At 38.1% G+C, this 19,752-nt stretch overlaps 1 protein-coding gene and 1 pseudogene across 1 annotated transcript in view; both read left to right on the forward strand.

Annotated features, from left to right (window-relative positions):
* The window catches only part of LOC112390575 (SAM domain-containing protein SAMSN-1), a 48,775-nt gene extending 43,694 nt beyond the window's left edge, over window positions 1–5,081 (forward strand). The window contains exon 8 of the mRNA XM_024731542.1: window positions 4,229–5,081. Within this exon, the coding sequence (XP_024587310.1) occupies window positions 4,229–4,431 (203 nt within the window). The 3' untranslated portion in view covers window positions 4,432–5,081. The remainder of the gene's footprint in view (window positions 1–4,228) is intronic.
* Window positions 5,082–7,940: 2,859 nt separating this feature from the next.
* LOC112390573 (glucose-6-phosphatase 3 pseudogene) lies at window positions 7,941–11,846 on the forward strand (annotated as a pseudogene).
* The last annotated feature ends 7,906 nt before the right edge of the window (window positions 11,847–19,752 follow it).

Raw genomic sequence — 19,752 nt, forward strand, 5'->3', positions numbered from 1 at the left:
TTTTTATTAAACACATTGTTTATGGAGCACTTTCATTGGCCAGCTATTTTCCAGTGCCCTCCGGATTGCATTATTTTATAATATTGTACTTGGCCTAAAGAACAGAGGCTTCATACCTAAGGAAAACAAGATAGTAAAGTCAAAATCTGGAATATTTGGGTAAAGAAAACTGGGAAAGTCAAGCAAAAACTAGTAGTTTACATTTTTTTAATTAAATCTTTAACTTTCTAATACGTGAATATAGGACAGATTTTTCTCCTTAGGGCATGAGAACTTTTTCCCAGCAATAGGAATCTAGTTTGATTTCCTTAAAGCTTTCTTCACGTTTAGTATAATTGAGATTGCCTATACTTAATTAATTAAATGTCACAACTCGATATTTATTTTATGAATAATTATATTAGCTCTCTTATGTTCTAATCACCATGCCACTTTTTAATCTCCATTGATGACTATCTTATGTTGAACCATGGGCTTTATACAATTCCATAACAATTTTGGTAAGAAATAAAGTATTTTAGTATTCAAATTAGTTCTTTATGACAAAATACCTCCTAAATAATTTTTTGTTAACATAATTTTTTTATTACATAAAGTACAGAACTGTTTGGGGCTGCTTTCTGTACTCCTATTATGCCTGCTGTTAGCTGGTAGCAATAAGATATACCCTTTTTCAAGTTATTTACTAATTCTCCAATATACCCAGATTTTTTTAAATGTACAGCTTTGGGGATATTTGCAAACCATTCAGGGGCTTTATTAAAAAATGGTACCATTTTATTTTTTTTTGTACTTTATTAAAATAAAATATAAAATGTATATGATCCAGAAATATAGAGGAACTCTAAAATTTTAACACTTTCATTTGTGAATTATATGATATCTCTAAGTTTTTACATAATTTTAATAATAGAAAAATTATATATAATAATTTTTAAACTTAACATATTATCAGAAATATTTTGGTATAAAAAGATGCACTCATATACCCTACGGCAAGTCTGTAATTTTGTAGGCAAACTGTTTCTTATTCCAATGTATTACTTGCCTGGTTAGCTCAGATGATTGGACCATGGGACAAAATCGATGAAGGTTATAGTTTCAATTTCTAGGTAGGTCAGTTAGCTTTACTTGGCTTCATGGCCACATGAAGGGACTAAATGACTTAGAAAGAACATGTGGAGGTATTAGTGTGAATTCATCTCCTCTGCTGGAAAAACCACGCATAGCAGAAGACCTAGGTTTGTGCCAATCCCGGTCATTAGCATCAAGATGAAAAAAAAAAAAACAAGAAGAGGACAATCTTGACCCTCCAAATACAAAAACTGAATGCTAGATAGCTTTCATTTCCATAATATAATTTACTGACCTGCCTTCTCTTTTTATAGTTACAGTTGAGGGGCTCCAGCCAATCACCTGCCTGAAATTACTGCAAGCCTAGTAGGAAGCTTTTGAGGAGGCGTAGTCATGTTTTCATTTCATTAGGAAATCATTTAGCAAATTACTGCTGTTCTGTAAATTACTGCATAACTTTCATACTGAGCAATTATTTCCTTTTTCCGTAAAAATTGCAGATGAAAGGTTTCTACAATAAATAACCTGTATTGAAAACAAACCATTCCTAGAATTTGGAGAATGTGATACAGCATTTCTCAGGTGGAAATAAAAACAAATATATTGTTTACTTTGTTACTCTTTGAGGTGAATGTATAGTGGCTTCTGAGGATGAAATCACAAACTAAGTATCTAGTCTTTGAAAGGAAAAGAGCTAATTTTGGAAATCAGAGTTCTTTAAACCTAAGTTTTACATCTTGAAGAGAGCCCCACCATCAGTAATCAACCTAAACAGAACACGGTGTTGGGAGTAGTTTTCATTAAGCCAAGTCCGAATGTTTAGGATGTCAGTCTGTGGGTAGGAACTCAGTTCTTTCAATTTTGTGTTGAGGCAATGGGCCCAAATATAAACTGAGGAAATACAGCCTTATCCCCACAGCCATTCTGACTAACAGAACCACATTCCAAATATGGAGATCACTGCTGATATGGCAAGAAGCATTGCAAAAAGACTGATTCCTCTGGCCTTTTCCGGAAACACTTGGCTAATGGAACACAGGGCTGGCTCTTTCATTTCAGTGGCAGTAAGACCGAAAAGCAAAGGAAGAGGAGAAAGCTTTTCCTTAAAGAATGAGGTCCCATTTCAGTGCTGCCTTTTCATAAAAGAAGGGCTTGGAAACAAAAATGAATGACTCATAAAGACTAGTCAATATTAAGTAGATGCCCCCAAACCTGAAGGTCATTATAACTAATAAAGAGAAAATGCTTCATGATAGCTAACATTTTAAAATAACAATCACAATAGGTGTATATTAAGTTAAAGGTCCTTATACCTAGAACTAGTTAAAACATCACTAGACTTAAATTTGTGCTACTTGAGTCCACAGTTAAATAAAGTTGTGACAAATGTGGAGAAGATTAAGAAGAATGGCATAAATGTGGTTTCATCGTTGCAAATGAAAACTTTGAGGAAAAGGTTAAAAGAACTGTTATGATTCATTTTGAAAATGAGTGGACTAAGAAATTTTTTCCAACCTTTCTCAACTTGTGTTTCTCATATAAACCACATAATACAGAAAATAATTTAAGTGACTCAATTCCTCCATGAAAGGTACATAACTAGTACCATTGTAGATACATTGATAAGAACTTAATTCATTATGTACAAGGATGCTGAGGCACCAGGGCTTAATTCTCTCTTGTAATAGAGGTTGATAACAATTGGATACACAGTGGACCATAAACTAATGTTGGCAAGATATCTGAAGCCTAGAAAATGCATTTAAAAGCAGGAGATGTGTAGACAAGATAAAGGGTAGATTTCCAAAAGATAAATTACTTAAGAGTCTATTGAGGAAAATTATACAATTACACAATTTCCTTCTTCCGAAGATTTTGAAGTTTGGATTTACTTTATTCTCACTGGAAGGGGATGAAGTGCATAGCCTCTGAAGGCAGAGGTCTCAATCCACCCTGAAATGTATGTTCTTCCAATGTAAGGCTATTCAAATGTCCAAAGTGGAGAAGCCCCAAGGTTAGAAGGGGAAATAGCAAAACATGCTGATGCAGCTGAGAGGTGATAGCCTAAGATCCATCTCCTTTCCTTGAAACCCATCTCATGATACAGAGAAACATGTGTTTACTGGTGTCAGGCAATGCAAAGAAGGAAACTTCACATTGAAAATGAGAACACTGATGCTTAATATTCTTGAGGAGAGTAAAACTAGGGCTGCTTAGGTTCTTTAGAAATATCTTTCGTTACATCGCTAATGTTATTTTTTTCTCTCAAAAGATAATGCCTGTTGAATCCAGAATACTGCCTTGATGACACAGAATTACCACTCTGAATATAAATAATTGTTATTCAGAACTATAAACAAAGAAGTAGCAGACAAACTATAAAGGGCAGATTCAATGGACATAGAGTTTCTATCTAAAAGCAACCTGGGGAATTCCCTGGTGGTTCAGTGGTTAGGACTCGGTGTGGTACTTTCACTGCCATGGCCCGGGTTCAATCCTTGGTGGGGGAAATAATATCCCGCAAGCCATGTGGCACAGCCAAAAAATTTTAGAAAATAAAAGCAGCTTGGTTTCTATGTCTACTTTTCTGATGAATGCAAACACAGGAAAACTCTGGATACTCTTAAGTTTTATTAGTTAAATTCTAGGTTATTGAAATCCTATTGTACATTGTTGCCCATAGTGACTTTTTATTCATTAATCCACATTATCATGATTCTAGAACTGTTCGAGAAGATCACTACTGACTTGGATTGTACATTTAAACTACAAATGACTTCTTCTAATGTTACTTTAAGGAGTATTTGGACAAGGCATCAGTCACACTGTGGATGCAATCTGCTTTCTTTGGCAACTTGTTATTAATGTAAAATGAGAGTCCATATTGATCTTCACTTATGTAAGCCATTCACATGAACTCCGTGAAACTGCAAGTGAGCAACAAAGGGAAAACTTTGTCTTCTAAGAAAACAGTGGTTTGAATATTTGAGTTCAAACTACTCTTTTATAGTAAACAAACATATTGTTTACTTACAGAATTTTCAATTGTAATGAAGTCAAGTTTGGAACAGTTAAAATAGCTCAAAGATGAATGAGTATATGAACAAAACTTTTCTTGGCTTTGCCTAACTGCTGCCCTCTTTTCCATTTACAGCTATTCAGGAGGAAGAAAATGAATCCGTGTCCCTATTCTTAAGCCCAGACATCTCCTTAAATAAGTCACAGTTAGATGACTGCCCAAGGGACTCTGGTTGTTATATCTCATCAGAAAATTCAGATAATGGTAAAGAAGATCTGGAGTCTGAAAATCTGTCCAACATGGTACAGAAGATTACTATCACCGAGCCAAGCGACTGAATACATATTATCAACTCTACATCTACAAATGTGTTCTATTTTAACTCTTCTTGAGCTATCAATAAAAGATCAAAAAGGAGAGGAAGGGAAGTATTTGCAGATACAACCTGAAGTTAAAATGTTTTAATAGGAATGATTGTACATAAAAGCTCATATCTCTAATGTTCCCAATTATTGTAAATAATATGTATATTTATCATTTTAAATGCTACGTGTTAATATTTCACTTACCTGTATCAGAAAAAGGATAGTGTAAGTTTTTGGTATGTGCGACATAGCCTTATTTGGCTTTATTTTATAAGTGCAAAATGATTCTGCAAAAAAAAAAAAACTTCCTTTTTTTATACCTGCCAGTTTTGAATTTGTGTATATTGTTGAATGAATAGTAACAGAGTGTGTGTCTGTTTAACTAATTGTCCAAGCAAAGTGTGAGTTAATACTGGATACATTTTATCCTTATCCACAGTGGAGTTTTAGTAATTATTTTTTGTTGATTTCTTCACTGTTATCTGTATGAAAGTATAGATAATGATATATTGTCAATTCTGATTCAGTAAAACTAATTTTAATAATTGTACAGATTTTTCATCTTTAAGTGTAAATATTTTTAATTTTGAAATACCCTAATTTTAATAATAAAAAGAACTATGTGCATTTGGTATTTTCCAGACTAGTGTTACTTAAAGTATATTCATCTTAGAACTTTAGACAAAATATCTCCTATCAGACGAGGTTTTATAGTCAGTTCTCACACACACACACACACATATATATCTATATCTATATCTATATCTATATATATATATATATACAATTTCCAAATCAATTACCTCACCTCAGTCTCTCTCCTGAACCCCAGATCTGTGTTATCCAACTTCCTAAATACTTGTATGTATTAGCTCAGGCTGCCATAACAAAACACCATAGACTGAGTGGCTTAAACAATAGAAATTTATTTCTCACAGTTTCAGAAGACAGAAGTCCAAGATCAAGTTGCCAGCATGGTTGGGTTCTGGTCAGACCTCTCTTCCTGGCTTGCAGATAGCCTCCAACATGGCAGAGAGAGACAGCAAGCTCTCTGGTGTTTCTTCTTATAAGGGCATTAATCCCATCATGAGGTCCCCACCCTCATGACCTAATCTAAACCTAATTATCTTCCAAAGACCCCATCTCCAAATACCATATGCTGGGGTTTAGAGCTTCAACATCTGAATTTAAGGGGATGGGGGGAGGCACAATTCAGTCCACTGCACTCTAGGAAGCTTCAACTCAACTTACCTAAATTCTTGATTTTCTCTGCAAATTTGTCTCTCTTGTTTTATTGCCAATCTACCTCTCTCTTTAATAGTACCAACTTCTTGCCAGTTACCCAAAGCAGAAAATAATTTCTTGCTTCATCTCACATGTATCCTTTTCATATAGATTCAATAAGTAATCAAGCCCTATGGATCCTACCTCTAGAAATGCTTTCATATTCATGGCTTTCTATATATTCCCATAGTTGCTGTCTTGCTTTGGAGCCTCATAATCTCATGTGTGAAATGATGCAATAATTTTCCAACTGACTTCTATTCTGTCAATGCCTTACCTTCTAATCCATCTTCCACATGATCTCCAGAAAGAGCTTCTAATACAAAATTAAATCACACACTTCCCAGCCTAAAATTTTTTGATGGCTTTTCATTGTCTTTAGTATAATATTTAAACCCTCAGGGATATAGAAAATCCTTCCCAACAATTTTTAACCTACTCTATGAGTCATACCTTTCCTCTCCCACTCTCACTCTACATTCTCCAGCCAAAATAATCTACTTGCAATGCCCTGAATTCACTATTCCCTTGGCAACTTTTCTTATGTTACTTGTTTTCCTGGAGTGGCTCCTGCTATTTTCTATATCCAGAAGCCACCCTCTGTTTTCTGTCTTGAGACTCACCACCAAAGTCACTTAACTCTGTGAAGCCTTCCATGATTCCCTTTGGTGTTCCCCTCTTTGTGTTTCCATAGCAACTTGTACCTCTGTTGATTACAACACTTATCACGTTACACTTTATTTATTATGACACTTGCCCTTACATGAGACTGTAATCTCCTTGTGACAGAGATTATTTTGTTTAGTCTTTTTAATCTCTGGTGTAATACCAGGTACAGAGTGGGCATTTAGGAATTGTTTGCTGGAGGGCATTAAATATAACAATTATTCCCATACAACACATTCCATATTTATGTTTAAATCAATCTACTCAATCTATAGGTAAATGCCTTCCAAAGTGACCTAAAAGTTTTTTTAAATAAATAAAACATAACGCCTTAGGAAAAATCAGGAAACACAAAGTGTTATTTTAAATTCTTGGGGACAATATTACACTGTTAATCTCTATCATATTTTTCCAGATCCATGAGAGTTAATCCCAGATGTAGTGCCCAGGTCAGGAGTAAAGCACATGTCTCTTTCTGTTCTTCCCTCTCCACAGCAGGAAATCATGTTTCAATTTCAAATTTCCAACATGCTGGCTCCATCATGGCCCCACTCCTGGTAGGACTACTACCTCAAAGAGATTATTCTAGGGCCTCCTTGGACACAGCACAACCACTGACCATAATTTTTAAACTTTAATCAACCTGCTGCCTCAGGGAGGTCAAGAGAGTATAGCTTCTTTATGAAGATGCCCGGAAATTGTAGGTTGGGAAGCATATAAGGAACTTCCTGATTGTAAAATGGTGGATATCACCTGTGAAACACTCAGCCACAACTTCAATCCCTTCAAAATGAAGGTACCAATCAAGAATTTAGGGAAATACTTTTGAGCAGAAGTGCTGCAGAGGCCTTGTGGAGACTGAAGCAGAGGAAGAGAACTTGGATTCATGCAAAGAGAGAAGAAAGGAGGAAAGTGAAGACAACTTGAGGTTGCAGTTGCTGGTAGGATGGCCCCATCATGGAGCACAGCACCGAAAAGGACACTCTAGCAGAAATACATGTTGGGAGCACTGCTGCCTTTACTTTACCTACTCAATCCCTGCAGCTCTAGCCTCACTTTCCTTAGGTTTTTCTCTTGACCATGGAAAGCTGGATAAAGAGGAGTGGAAAGGCAATAAATAGGTCATCCAAGGTTGTGAGGTAGTTGAGAGACTTAGACCTTCCACTGTTAGCTGGGAGAGAGACACGAGTCTGAGTCTTTTAAGAGTAGATGTGAAGATGGTTCAAGGATTGACATTTTAATGTTTACCAGATGATTACACTGGCTTAGGCCGAAACCTGGTGAGACAACCAGTCTCACTCATTTATTTAATCACTCAACAATATTTAGACATGGAATATATATGCTGCCCAAGACTATGCCATAAAAACCCTTTGGATCAGATAATCTGCATCACAATCTCGCCACAGCCTCTCCATTGGAACCAGCTGAGTCTCTCAGTTTAGAAAGGTTGTAAAACCATTCTGGAATGCAGTGATTATTCTGATCCCAGGGATAGCCTATATTTACAGATTCAAGTTTGTTGTGACAGTATGCACGGTTAGAGAAATTTCATTTCAGGTAAATGGATAAAATCTTTATAATACTTTATTGATAAGAGCAAAAAGTAGATGATTTAAATTCTGGTTTCCTCCCGCCCCCCCCACCATTCTATTGCTGATATAAACAGGCATGTATCTTCACCCTGAAGTATTTTATCAGAAGCTTTTTAAAATCAATTAAATTGTAAAAAGAATTCATTAAGAAATAAAATAACTTTTGAAACTTCTAAAATGACAGCGAGCTAAAAATTTTCAGCTTTTAGACACTGTCCAATTCTCTGAGGTTACAGCCAAGTGCCTTGCAACTTCCTGAGTGAGACCAAATTGATGACATTTCATGTTGAGAAACTTCCGTTACAGGCGTAAGTTCTGAGAAAAATAATATGATGAAATTTTAGATACTTCATCACCCCACACACACAACCACTTCCATCTCCCCACCACCGATAAAGAAAATTGTATAACCCATCAGCATGCAGACTTCAAGTACTCTTTCATAAAAGTGGGAAGTCATGCTAAAATTATGTAAAGGTTGAAAGCAAAATGAATAGGGACTAAATACAGGCAAAAGAACAGCAGTTTCTAAATTTGACCAGGTTTTTTGGCTATGGAAATAAGGCAGAAGTAACCCTCACTTTATGCTACCGCCTATCTTACTACTGAATTCATCTCATCACACCCAGTGTTGACCTAAACACATTGACCGGAGATCCTGGTTTGAGGACTGTGTGACTTTGGGTAGGTCACTTATTCTCTGAGCTTAGCTTTTTCCCTCTACAAAATCTATATAATTATAGTACTAATATTCCACGTTATCTTGTCAATTAAATGAGATAATGTGTTCAAAGCACCAGCACAATGCATGCAGTATGTGCATAAAAACTGATATCTGAACATAAAATCAAAGCAGTGCACATGTTACCATAATACTGGCGTGGTTTTGTAGTGATATGAAATTCTTCAGACACAAATGCCAGAGGGCTAAGACAAATGTGCTGTCCAGCTGCAATGAGAGAGAGTCAGCTGATTTAACAGACCTTTACAGATTCATGACCATTTTGTCATGACAGACTATTTCTTTGTTTACTCCTGGCAGTTTAGGGAGAGGATATATTGTATTTAGCTCTGACTCCTCACTCTTGGAACATGATAGGGATAATCATTTTTGAAGAATAAATGATTAAGTATATAAATGAATGTCTATATTAAATAAATAAAAGGTTTGGGGTTATTACTGCACCTTAGGCCCTGGTCTTTACAGTATAGAGTCACAGCCGAGTGTGCTATAGCCAACAAAGAAGCCCTTAGGAAGATACCCTAAATGTAAGATTTAAATATTTGCAAAGTTTACGGGCATCTGAGCAAATGATCTATCATGGGAAATCAAAGAGCAAAGAGAGGCTACCAGGGAAATATGAGCTTTCCATTACTCCCCCTTTCCTACTCCATCACGCAAACTTCTCACATACACAGAGTATCAGTGCGTCTGTGTGATATTACAAATTAAGAAGCCAAGACAAAAGAACCTAACCTAAACCTAAACCTAAAACCTGTTCAGAGATTTTTTTTTTTGACCTCTGGGGGCCCCGGTGAGCCTGAGTGCAAAGCACCATGTCCTCACAGGGATGAGGTGAAATCCTGATGCATAGGCTAAAGGCATGGTTTTCCTCTCTGAGTTCTTGGGCACTAGGCCAAGTGAATGGGCAGGAATCATTCCATTTGCAGAGTAAAATGGGGTGAAAAGCACTTCTGGCACACTTTGTCCATATAAATTATACTTGTTTGCAATTCATCAACTCCTTCTCTCCTTTATATCCATATGTAATGTAAAGGATCATCTTTCTCTGAAGCTCCATAATGATGCACAGTTCAAAAATGTGATAGAATCAGCTAAAAGAGAGCAGATGGAAGCCTTTTTTCCCCAATATGCATATTCATAAAAAAAAAGTAGAGAACTCAACAAAAGGAGATACAGAAGTACTTGTACCCGGGGGCTGCAGAGACTTATGTATAATAGTAAGTTGGTTTTCTGCCACTATTCATTCTTGAAACCTTTACTCATTCATTCCTGCAGTAATCATTGAAAATGCTCTGGGAAAAAGTCTGTCTCTCTATATAACACCAAATATATTTCCCTTTGGATTTTTATTGTACCTTAGAATCCACGATTCAGGAAGAAATGGTTAAATATTTTACTAGACAAATATAATTAGAAGGCAAACTATGGAAAGGGGGAGGGGCAAGGCGAGCTTAGAACTGGGAGGAAGTGTGACTTTGACTCTTATACTTGTTTGCAATTCATCAACTCCTTCTATGTGTAAGAACTCTAAAGCCTTTGGGGGCGACCCATCAAAATCAAGAGGCTTATCTGTCAGCCTCCACATCAACAGCAGATGAATTCAAGCAAGAGAGTCTTGGGCTGGGGAAGGAAGGCATGGACCGATTTGTCAGCTGTGTGTGCAAACTTAGAGTCCTGCTTCAGCACAGGCCTGGGATGCCTGGTTCCCTGGAGCAGGGGTTGTCCCTAGCCTTTTCTCCAAGAGATCTCGAAATATCTAGGAGGGTAGTGGTACTTGAGGAGAAAGCTCTGGTCTGGAAGGAATCTTGGCCCTTGATATTACATATCCATCTTCACAGCAGCAAGGGAGGGACCCTGGACACATCACCAACCCTCTGATCAAACCCTGGCCGGGCCGGCCCCTTGGTCGCCACAGAGTCCACACTGGACGAGGACATCGCAATGGTCGAGGCACTGCAGAACCAGCTGCCCTGGTTAGAGAACGTGTGGCTCTGGGTCAACTTTCTGGCTTTTTTCCGTTCTACTTCCCTGTGGCCTACTAGGCCTCTCGCTGGGTGGGCATTGCAGAGCTCTGGATCAGCCTCATCACCAAGTGGCTTGACCTTGTCTTCATGTGGTTTCTGTTCAGAGGCAAGCCCTTTCGGTGGGTCCATGTGTCTGGGTACTACAGCCAGGCTCCAGCCCAGGTTCACCAGTTCCCCTCTTCTTGTGAAACTGGTCTAGGCAGCCCTTCCAGACACTGTAAGATCACAGGAGCAGCTCTCTGGCCCATAATGATGGCCATCTTTTCCCAGGTGGCCACTTGGACCTACAGCCACTGGGTGAGAGTGATACCTAGCTTGGCTTATTGCACCTTCCTGCTGGCGGTTGGTTTGTCCCAGGTCTTCCTCTCACCACATTTCCTTCACCAGGTGTTGGCTGGCCTAATAACTGGTGTTGTCCTGGGCTGGCTGACGACCACACCCCCAGGTGCCCAGAGAGCGGGAGCTAAGCTTCTATGGGTTGAGCTCGCTGGCCCTCTTGCTGGGTGCCAGCCTCATCTGTTGGACTCTCTTTACACTGGGCCTGGATCTTTCTTGGTCCATCAACCTGGCGTCTAAGTGGTGTGAGCGGCCTGAGTGAGTACACTTGGACAGCTGGCCCTTTGCCTCCCTGAGCCATGACTCAGGGGCCGCCCTGGGTCTGGGCATCACCGTGCACTCTCCCTGCTATGCCCAGGTACAGAGGGCATACCTGGGATACAGCCTGAAGCTAGCCTGCCTTGTGCTGTCCACGGGGCTGCTGGGCCCCCTGGACTGGCTGGGCTACACCCTCAGATCAGCCTTTTCTACATCTTCAATTTCCTCAAGCACACCCTCTGGCCATGCCTGGTCCTGGCCCTCGTGCCCTGGCTGGTGCACACATTCAGTGCCCAGGAAGCACCACCCATCCGCTCTTCCTACTCTAGGTGCCTCCTACTGCCACTCTCCTTCTCACAAAGCCCACACTCCATGACCTCCACAATCTGGGAGGCAGCCCCATCCCCTTCCAGCCCCCAACAGGCCCCTCTCATCTTGAATTTTCTACTTTTCCCACCACCTGGTCTCAGGCCCAAATAAGGGCCTTCTCTCTCCCAGGAAGGCTGGTCTTCCTCCTGCCTTTCCTCCCAAGTCCCCAAAGAGCAAAGGCAACAGTAAGACCAGTGGTTCCTATAATACTGTGAGGGGCTGAGAAGAGCCCTAATAAAGGCTTTCCACAGCTCTGGAAGAAAAAAACAGAAGAAGACAAACTATGTAAAAAAGTGAAGACTTCCGTGTTCCTTTAGCAGTACGGATTACAGATATTTAAAAGCACACTGTTATACCAAACTGTATAGTAATATTCAGAATAAAGTTCAGAATAATGAACTGTCTGGATGGCATTTAGCTATGTGGTTTTTCTCCCCTAGGTACTTTTTTTTTTAATTGGGGTATAGTTATTTTACAATGTTGTGTTAGTTTCTACTGTACAGCGAAGTTGAGTTCCTCATGCTATACAGCAAGTTCTCATTAGCTATCTATTTTATACATATTAGTGTATATATGTTAATCTCAATCTCCCAGTTCCTACCACCCCTCCTTTTCCCCCATGGTGTCCATACACTTGTTCTCTACATTTGTGTCTCTATTTCTGCCTTGCAAACCAGTTCAGAATCTAGCTAGGTGGGTTTTTAAAAAAAATATCTGATTACTCAGAGGCTAAGGTAGTTAATGCTTTTGTACTGAGGAAGCAGCATTGCTACTAGAAATTTTGTTAACATAATGAAGATAGTATCAGGTGATATTGTGAAAGAAACTAGCCATAACAGAAGTGCTTTAAAAAAAGAAACATAAGAAAAACATAAAAAGAGTGGTTATGAATTTTGGTCAGATAACTAAAGTGGTATTCATACTAAAATTAGATGTTTCTGACTTCCCGTGTCACCCTCACTCTCCACATGTGAATGCCCAGTATCCACTCAGGGAAGCTAACCTGTATGGATCACATTCTTGACCTGTGCCTTTAGGTTCCTGTTAGGCTCAATGAATGGAAAGTCCCATCAGGAGACTGAAGGGAGAGAGGGGAGTGAAGTCACGGTATTTGTTTTCTCCATGAGATCACCTTGTGCTGGCGGTCCCCCTGAATCAACGGTCCCCCAAAGGTGGCTTTCTGTAATGACTCGCTTTCCTTCAAATTCTGATAACTGCTCCTTTCTCTTGTCTCCTGAGGCATATATTTACTAACAGCTCTGTGGCTGTTAGCTCTCACTACCTACACAGCCCTTAATGGTTCCCCTACATTTGTAATTAGTCCCTTTATAAATAAGCCTTCCTTGAATTATCCTAATTTTATTGTGCCATCTGTCTCCTGTTGGGAGCTGGACTAGTGCACTGATCCACCACAATTGCTCATGACCTCCAGTTACTTAGGTCATGTTCTTGAGTCCAATGAGCACTGCTCTGTTATTGCAGTGCAACCGCATTTACACAGTCACGGGTCACTTCTATCTATTTCAGGACCAACCTCCATCCCTGCTGACAATCAAATAACTTCAGGGTAAAGCATTTCCACTAACATTACCAAAACTCATGCCCTTTACTCTTTCAATTCCTCATTCATCTGTTTCATGGGGCCCACCCACATATGTCTCCTTTTCCCAAGCAACTAAGAAACCTTGGAATTGGGGTGACTGGCAAAACATAAACGGAGATTTTCATGGTGAAGTTCAGGCCAACCTAACTGCAAGGAACTCATATTCTATTCTCTTCTAACAACTGAGCCCACAGTCCATTTTGCTATGAAACATAGTGTCATTTCTATTAGGACAATATACCATCTACCAACATTAACGTCCATCCACCAACTATGTAACAGAATAGAATGAAGCTAGCGCATATTTTCACTGCTTGCTACCTAATCAGAAGTATCTGACATTAATATAATTTTTGTTTTTTTAATAAACATGATGGCACATAGCTACTGGAACTTTACTAGCAACTTTTCATTGCTAAAATTCTTTAAGTTATATTTCATCTACAATATCATTCACTAACATGGGTCTCGCATACACAAAGCCTAAGGCCTCAATCTCTGAAGAGAGTTATTGTAAAATATGGATGCCCAGATAATTTGCATGATTAATGAAAATATGTTTTAGAATATTAAACATTTAAGATGTTAGCATTTAGTAGGCTTTCAGACAGAAGTTAAAAGACTATTAGAATGACTGATGAATTGCTACAGTACATTAGCCCTCAGAACAGGGAACGTGCTAGAGGACATTTATGTAACTTCTTTGCACTCTTTTTTTTTTTTTTCCTTTTTTCCCCCCTCCAACTAAGCTGTCCTTTTGTGACCTTGGTTCGGTTGTAAATGACCAAGCATACAACTTTGCAAAATTCTGAAGACTTAAAAATTTCATGGAAAGCTATTGACAGGGAGAAAGAAAGCAATTGTATTAGCCAGGGCTTTGTACATGATATCTGTCATGGTAGGAGATGAATAAAATGTGTTGAAGGAATAAAACCTCTTTTTCATGGTTCAGAGGGTCTTACCTCAACACAGTGGAAAAAATGAAATAGAGAATTCCTCCCTGGTTAGTGACAAGGTCACTGACAGTTCAGCTGTCCATAACGAGGGAATGTAGACACACTTATTCTTTCCATTTGTTAGGAACTGTGTTTCCTAATGAAACTCCACATGCTGATGTCTTTCTAGAGCCTTTTATCTTTGATTGCTGCAGAGTTTATCAGTGCTTATTTGGTCATTTATTTCCTCCTCTTGTTATGTTTACCGATGAAATATACCAGAAAGGACTGTCAAGGAGGTGGGTAAAAAGTAAAAAGTAAAATACCATTGAAAAGGTAGGACCACAAGAAATACCAAAATAAATTCTAGAGGTAGGTGCAATAACCTGCTTAACTGCCTTGCTTTGGGGGAGACAATTAACATTAACTTATGTGAGGTATTATCATGAAGTTATGAGCTCCGTTTCTGAGCTCTACTTGCCAAAGCCTGCTTCTTTAGGCAGCATTTTCCTTAAAGTGTTATTTAGTTTACAGTTCTCCAACACTCACTTATACAGCACCCTCGTTTCTGTGTCGGTGAGCATAGAGAAATGTACACTATTATACATCAATTGGAATCCCACTACATAGTCATTAATGCAAAAGTGAACAAGGAAAAAGTAGCAATCTGAATAATTGCCCCCAAAGACAGAAGATTGTAATCCATGGGACCTTGTAAATGTTATCTTATTTGGGAAAAGGGTCTTTGCAAACATGATTAAGTTAAGGATCTCAAGTTAGGGAGACTATCCTAGATTATCTGGGTGGGCCCTAAATGCAATCACAAGTGTCCTTATAAGGGAGAGGAAGAAGGAGATTTGACATGCAAAGAAGAGAAGGCAATGTGAAGACACAGCACAGATTTGAAGATGTTGGCTTTGATGTTTGGAGCGATGTCTTCATAAGCCAAGGAATGCTAGCAGCTACCCGAAGCTGGAAGAGGCAAGGAATGGATTCTCCTCTAGATCCTCCAATGGAAGTGTGACCCTGCAGACATGCTTTGGATTTTGGTCCAGTGATACTGGTCCTGGACTTTTGCCCTAGACAACTAGGAGAGAATAAATTTCTGTTGTTTTACATTATGGATGTTATGTTAGTTATAGCCACAGGAAACTAATACTAATACAGTAAGGCTGAACTAAACCATGTTCAGCCTTAAACAAAAGCATAGTGACCCCTACTCATGCTCATTACTAGTAGAGCATGGGAACAATTATATTATTAGCAGCAAGTTTAATGCAAAAGTATATCAACATACATATCCTTTGAAAACTATATATACAGTATTCTTCTTTATTTGTACATGTGTTGTGTGAATGTATTCAAGCAAGCTTTTTTTGTTTTAAACAGGATAAAAATCTCCTTCAATAACATAATGAATTTCTGAATATGACAGTTAAGTACACACTATTTTTACCCTTAAGATGTTTAAGATTTCACTTAATAAGAGTATGCTTTCTTTCAACCCCACCTGGAAGAAACATAGCTGTTATGGGCTAAAGAGCATAGTTTAAAATGTTCTTGCAAAACAAAAAATCCTGATTTTGGTTTCATTAAGACCAAAATCTTCCTTTAAGACTTGGAAATATTTATTTTGCTGAAAGAAAAATGATATTTTTATCACGATTTCTTAGTTTCTTCATTAAATGTTTATTGAACATGTTCTAGGTGCCTGGAAACTCTTCTCAGCTCTGGGAATAGCAAGATGAATGGCAACAGCACCTGTTCTCAAGGAGTTAAGAGTTTAGTGTGCTCCCTTGGCAAATGTGTAAATCAATAAATCCCTATGCAATGTGATATGCTAGAATGGCACTATAGGCAAGTGGCGTGGAAGCAGGATTCAAAAATAAATCCTTCATTTCAGAATCAAAGAATTCTATGAGCTTGAGAAGAGTTAAACTCTGCCTAGGTATATGCAGTAGAAAAATAATTTAACGCATTACGTTGGAAAAGTTTCTTATTCCTTATTTTGCTGCCAAATGCTTGGGTCATTCATGGTCAAAATCATATTCAAGGTTATAGTAGACAAGATTCAGCATTTTCAGATTCTGGATAACAGAATTAGCAAATTATAGTAATTTTCTCATGGTTTCAAAAACAACTACTTGTACAATAAAGGTTGCTTAATTAAAACCTACCCAACTGAAATGCCCATTTATCTGAAACAAACGTTTGTGCTATAGACATCAACCAACTCTTCACATGAGTAGATAACAATAAACAATGGAATGATGCTCGATGAATATCAATTAAAACAAATTGCTCCCAATAAACTTTGTCCTAAAAAAAAAAAACACCCTGCATGGGCACATGTTCACACACACACACACACACACACACACACACACAGCTTTGCCATTGTAATTTGCCTTCTTTAAGTTTAAGGTCAGTTAGCATTAACTGCATCTTAAAGATTGTACCTTCATTTTTTCATTGAGCCTAGTTTTAGTCTCTGGTAAGACATGAGTTTCAGGTAGGACCAGATACACAATAGAAGATGGCCAGAGTGCTTAGAATAATGGCCCAGGGTGAAATGAAAATGCAAGGCCCCTTGTACAAAATTATTAAGAATTTTAAGACAGCAATAGGAGAGCATTAACCTGAATATGGGGCCTTTGTGAGAGCAGAGCCCTGTGCAATAACACAGGTTACATGCCCGTAAAGCCCGCCCTGGTTTCAGGTATTCCTTATCAGTAGTCCCCGTTTGCATTCTCCCAAGGACCATACTATAGATTATAAAAATGAAAATAATCTGCCTAAAAGTCACATTATGATCATATATTCTTTGCACTGGCCTATATTAACTATGAAGGCATTGTTGGGCACCCATTAAAATTCTATTATGGTCAAAGTTTTTCATGCTTACTTGATTTTGCTTTTCTCTGCTCTATCCAGCTTTACTCACATAATCTATGAGGCAGAGAAAATGCTATGTGTTCACCAAACTGTGTCTATTAGGCTCCTGGGCATATTATGAGCTCTCTTGCATTCAATCCAAGTAACCAGTTCTGGGCAAAGTTAAGGCCTGGACCATAAGATCCTTCTTTGAGGTTCATGTCCTCCCCTCACTAGGTTTTCCTTACTCTTTCCTGTGCTTCCCCACCCCGTTATCTATATACCTGGAAGCAATGAACTCTTAATTATAGAACTCTGAATTGTGGAGACTACAGGAAAAGTCTGAACCCCTGAGTCATATTTGGAGAGAGCCATTCAGGAATGCTGCTTGTCCCAAGTTAGAGTACGACATAAAATTAAATTTTACTATCTTAAGCCACTTACATTCCCCTAATACTCTGTGTTTGAGAGTATAATAGTCTGAGGCAGGGAGCATAGGGCCCAGAGCAGTATCAAGCTCATTGAGTGATTCTGATCCATCTTTTGAAAAACATCGCTAAATTCATCTTTTTAGTGGACTATAAATCAGTGTGTTATTCGTGTTATCTTGTGAGATTGTTTAGATTCTCATAATAGCATACATTTATAATTTTCAAAGCACTCTTTCCTATGTATTTTTAGAGAATTCTGGAACCTTTTAAAGACTTCAAAATCGATAGCAATGAATTATCAGGGATAGAATGACCAATGGCAACAATGACCCTTTGACAAACACCTCTGCAAATCTCATAAATCATCACCTGTCTGCTTGTAGGATTTACAGACCTCAAAAATTCAAATTGCCCAAGGAAATGTTTGATGGAAACCCTGGAATCGGGCTGAGTCTAAGAATCTGGTAACACTAGTCTTAGGAAACTCAGAGCCAGGTATTATTGGTAGGGACAAGAGCGCGGGCCAGAGTGCTTAGAATAATGGCAAGTGTTCTTTTCCCTTTGGCTGCAGAATGTCAGTATTTATGGGAAAAAGTCGATCAAGTACTTACTGGATCTGCTTAATCAAGCATAACTGTCACCATGTGACTGGCAGTTACTGGAAGCTCCTTGGAGAGACAGCGCCAGAACCAGTATGCGAAGATCTACCTATATTTTAGAGAGTAAAAGAAAAAATAAGTTTTCCTCAGCACAGGAAATCAACATTAAGCAACTTAAGAACACGCATTTTTGAAATGTGAGAGATTTGGGATCAGACTTAGTTTCAACACTTATTTGCTTCAGCTCTTAAGCATCTAAGCTCTAGCTTACTCCAATGTAGAAAGAGAGGTTAATGCCTCCATTGCAGAGTTGTAGCTTAAACAAGTAAGGCACCTAGCATGATTTCTGCAGCATTTTACCTCTGTCAGTTTCATTATTTGTATTAGTGATATTATTTTTAATAGTAATTATACTTTAAGAATGAAGAAACACCCTCATTGGGCACTCTCAAATTTATACCATAAAGAATCCCCTTAAACGTCCTTCCTGGCCTCTCTAAAGCATAGAAATGATTTCTCCCAGATGTTTTCTAGACACAGTGTCAAGCATTTATAATTACCCATTTCCCGACACAGCCAGACTTATATTCCAAACAAAGCTTCAATTGTCCAAACACTCAAAACTTGTAGGAAATAATAATTCATTAAATATTTATGAAATATTGAACTATCATATTCATACCAAGGGAGTTTAATGAGAGAAATTACATCCTTATCCTGAGTCTTAAAAAGGACTCTGGGGACCCTGATTTATATAGATTTTCATAGAGTGTCTCTTTTACACTGCCTTTATAAATGTTGTGTTTACTATGCTTTTAGAGGTCTAGGGTAGGTTTCCCTGAACAAAGCCCCCAAATTCTTCAAAACCTAGGCTAATTATTTAAATTTAAGGTTTATAAGTGCATTTCTGAGATATGAATCAGGCAGAATACAAACTTCTATTAATAAAAATCCACTATCTTTTGTCAATAATTAGGAAGCTGCCCACATTTTAATGTGTACTGAAATGTTGATAAAGAAAAAATTCAGTTATCCAACAAATCTGTTATTTTAGATGAATTAAAGTCATTTTAATCTTGAAATACCCTACACCTGCATAATATCACAGACTAACCTCTATGATATTATCTAAAAGACCTAAATATATCTTTTGATATAAAGGAAACAGAATAACGCATCTTTAGAGTAGTTAAATTATTATAAAAGAAAAATAGGTATTTCTACATTAAGCTTGCTTCATGAATTAGGAAATTCAATAAGTAAACTTACATTTGTTGCCTTTATGGTGAGCTTGCAATGGGAAATGTGTCTATTGCCCTACCTATAGCATTCCAGCAAATATTAATTGAGCACTTTCTAGACAAGTAAAACTCTATTAGACTCTTGGAATACAGAATCATAAGGTATGTGGTCTTTGCTCTCAATAAATCTGCAATCTAGCTGGGGAGGCAGGACAAATACCAAAGACTATAATAGCAACACCATCCTATAACAAAAGATGCATCATAGTGCCACAACAACAGGACAGAATAATAGCTGTAGAATTCAGAGAAGGAAGGCAGGCATCCCTAAAAG

Source organism: Neophocaena asiaeorientalis, unplaced genomic scaffold, assembly GCF_003031525.2.
Source record: "Neophocaena asiaeorientalis asiaeorientalis breed wild unplaced genomic scaffold, Neophocaena_asiaeorientalis_V1.1 scaffold330, whole genome shotgun sequence".
Taxonomy (NCBI): domain Eukaryota; kingdom Metazoa; phylum Chordata; class Mammalia; order Artiodactyla; family Phocoenidae; genus Neophocaena; species Neophocaena asiaeorientalis.